This window comes from Suillus discolor, assembly GCF_016758755.1.
Source record: "Suillus discolor strain FC423 chromosome Unknown F5147scaffold_520, whole genome shotgun sequence".
NCBI lineage: Eukaryota > Fungi > Basidiomycota > Agaricomycetes > Boletales > Suillaceae > Suillus > Suillus discolor.
The window spans coordinates 1959-3800 of record NW_024541767.1 but is presented as its reverse complement, the minus strand read 5'-3'; the positions used below and the strand labels follow the sequence as shown (position 1 = coordinate 3800).

The following is a 1842-nucleotide window of genomic DNA, read 5'->3' as shown; positions in this document are numbered from 1 at the left end:
AACGATATAGTTTTCACTAATTGACGCGACGCGACGCATCCTCATATGTGCTGCAAAATCAATGGACCAGCAATCACTGATACAGGGAATCCACATCGCATCACTCGACGCTCTGGATTGTTTCGCGCATGATCTTATCAAAGAACGCCTTCCCACCGACTATCTTCAGACACTCTGTGACTCTGACCGAACGCATGCATTACGCGCATGCTTGATTGTGTACGTGTTGATGGCAACAGCTATTGTTCCACGACAATTCCAGCTCGAGGCTGTTCTTGCGACATTGAACGGTCAAGACACCATCATAACTGCAGGCACTGGCAGTGGAAAAACATTATGTATCATAATTCCTATCCTACTCCGCCCTGGCACCATTAGTATGACTATTTCGCCACTCAAACGCCTCCAGGCCACCCAGGTGACTTGGCTGGAGTGTAATGACTTTGTTTTTGCACATGCAGAATTATGCTATTATCACAGGTTCTTGAATCGACAAAATATGGCATACCTACGATCGCAATCAACAAAGACACTCCGACAGATCTGTCTCTCTGGGAGGTAAATTCAAAGTTCAGGCGTGCCACATCAGCGTCGTTGTCAGTGCACCAAAACTAACATAAAATATCTTGCTAGTCTATTCACGCAGGAAAATTCACTCATCTCATTGTTTCACCAGAGCAGCTATCAATGTTCAATGGTCACCTTCCGCGCCTTGCACGACTTCTCCGACAAAATCGTACCTTCACTCAACGCATTAAGCGTGTACATATTGATGAAGCACATAATATTTATACCGCAGGGCTTCCGCATCATGGTGAAGAAGCATTTCGACCTGCATATGGCAAGCTTGGAGAGCTACGTGTGCTACTTTGCAAGGGAACAACATTTCAGGATCTTGACAACAGATTTCACGCGTTCGTGAGGTGAGAGGCGCGACGGAGTTGCTGCGGCAGCCGCAGGGAGACCTGTCGTAATGTCTACGAAACCAGAGTCAACAGATCGATTAAAGTTCTCATTGAGAACTGTCGAAGAGACTGGCATCCTTCAAGTAGCAGGTTGAATACAGAAAGCAGATGAAATATACATGAAGTGATGGAACGAGTCTGATATGAACGTTAAAACGTTATTGTGTCGAACGTTACAGCACGCACGTCGATCAAACTTAGCGATACTTGCAAAGGCCTTAGCAAAAGTTCACGTGGTTTTGCTATTCCAAAAAAGGTTTATACATCACGTTATCCTGAGAATCCGCGCTTGATCCAAATTCAAACCCAGTTTTACCAGTCCGTCTATCGACGGTTTGCCTCATAGACGGGCTGGTCACCAGTCTAACTTGGCTTGGTTTGTGTCGATATTCGAACTGACTGATTCAAGCGCTGCGAAGCGGCATAACGATCACGAAAAGGATTTGAAAAAACTGACGCGTGAGATGTCGCCGAAACGTTTTTGAAAGTATAAACACAATGAGATTAGTCAACGGCACTTGCATGCACTCGTAGCATGGCATGTAAGCGGTCTTTCCGATCACATGTCTGAACGCGAATGAGATGTGCTCGGGCGATAGTGGCATAATTGTCATGAATCATGTAAGGAAAGTTCTCTACGACGTGGAGCAGTAACGGATTGTTTGAAAAAGGTTAGCTGCACGGAAAGGAATGTACATGAAAGCTGTAGTTGGACGCAGCCAGATTCGAGAGCGGCGCTTTGTTTTGAGGACATGCTCAAGTGTGTTGATGAGTAGCATGATATCGTCCCATAATATCCGCAAAGTACTATTAGCTCCGTCCTCGACTCCGTTGGGTTCGTCCGAGTCGTGTGTAAAATAAAAATAAAAAAAGAAGA

General features: G+C 45.4%; 1 protein-coding gene across 1 annotated transcript; it reads left to right on the top strand.

Annotated features, from left to right (window-relative positions):
- Positions 1-451: 451 nt before the first annotated feature.
- F5147DRAFT_623132 (uncharacterized protein) lies at positions 452-1137 on the top strand. Its single transcript, XM_041432636.1, has 2 exons — positions 452-558; positions 634-1137. Exons 1-2 carry the CDS (start codon positions 466-468, stop codon positions 925-927), a joined length of 387 nt encoding a protein of 128 aa, XP_041284148.1. The 5' UTR covers positions 452-465; the 3' UTR covers positions 928-1137.
- Positions 1138-1842: the final 705 nt, after the last annotated feature.

Excerpts from the sequence above, each read along its gene's own strand:
- F5147DRAFT_623132 (XM_041432636.1), top strand. The coding sequence starts at position 466 with ATGCTATTATCACAGGTTCTTGAATCGACAAAATATGGCATACCTACG. Across the intron at positions 559-633 it reads CAGATCTGTCTCTCTGGGAG|TCTATTCACGCAGGAAAATT; the intron begins GTAAATTCAAAG and ends ATATCTTGCTAG.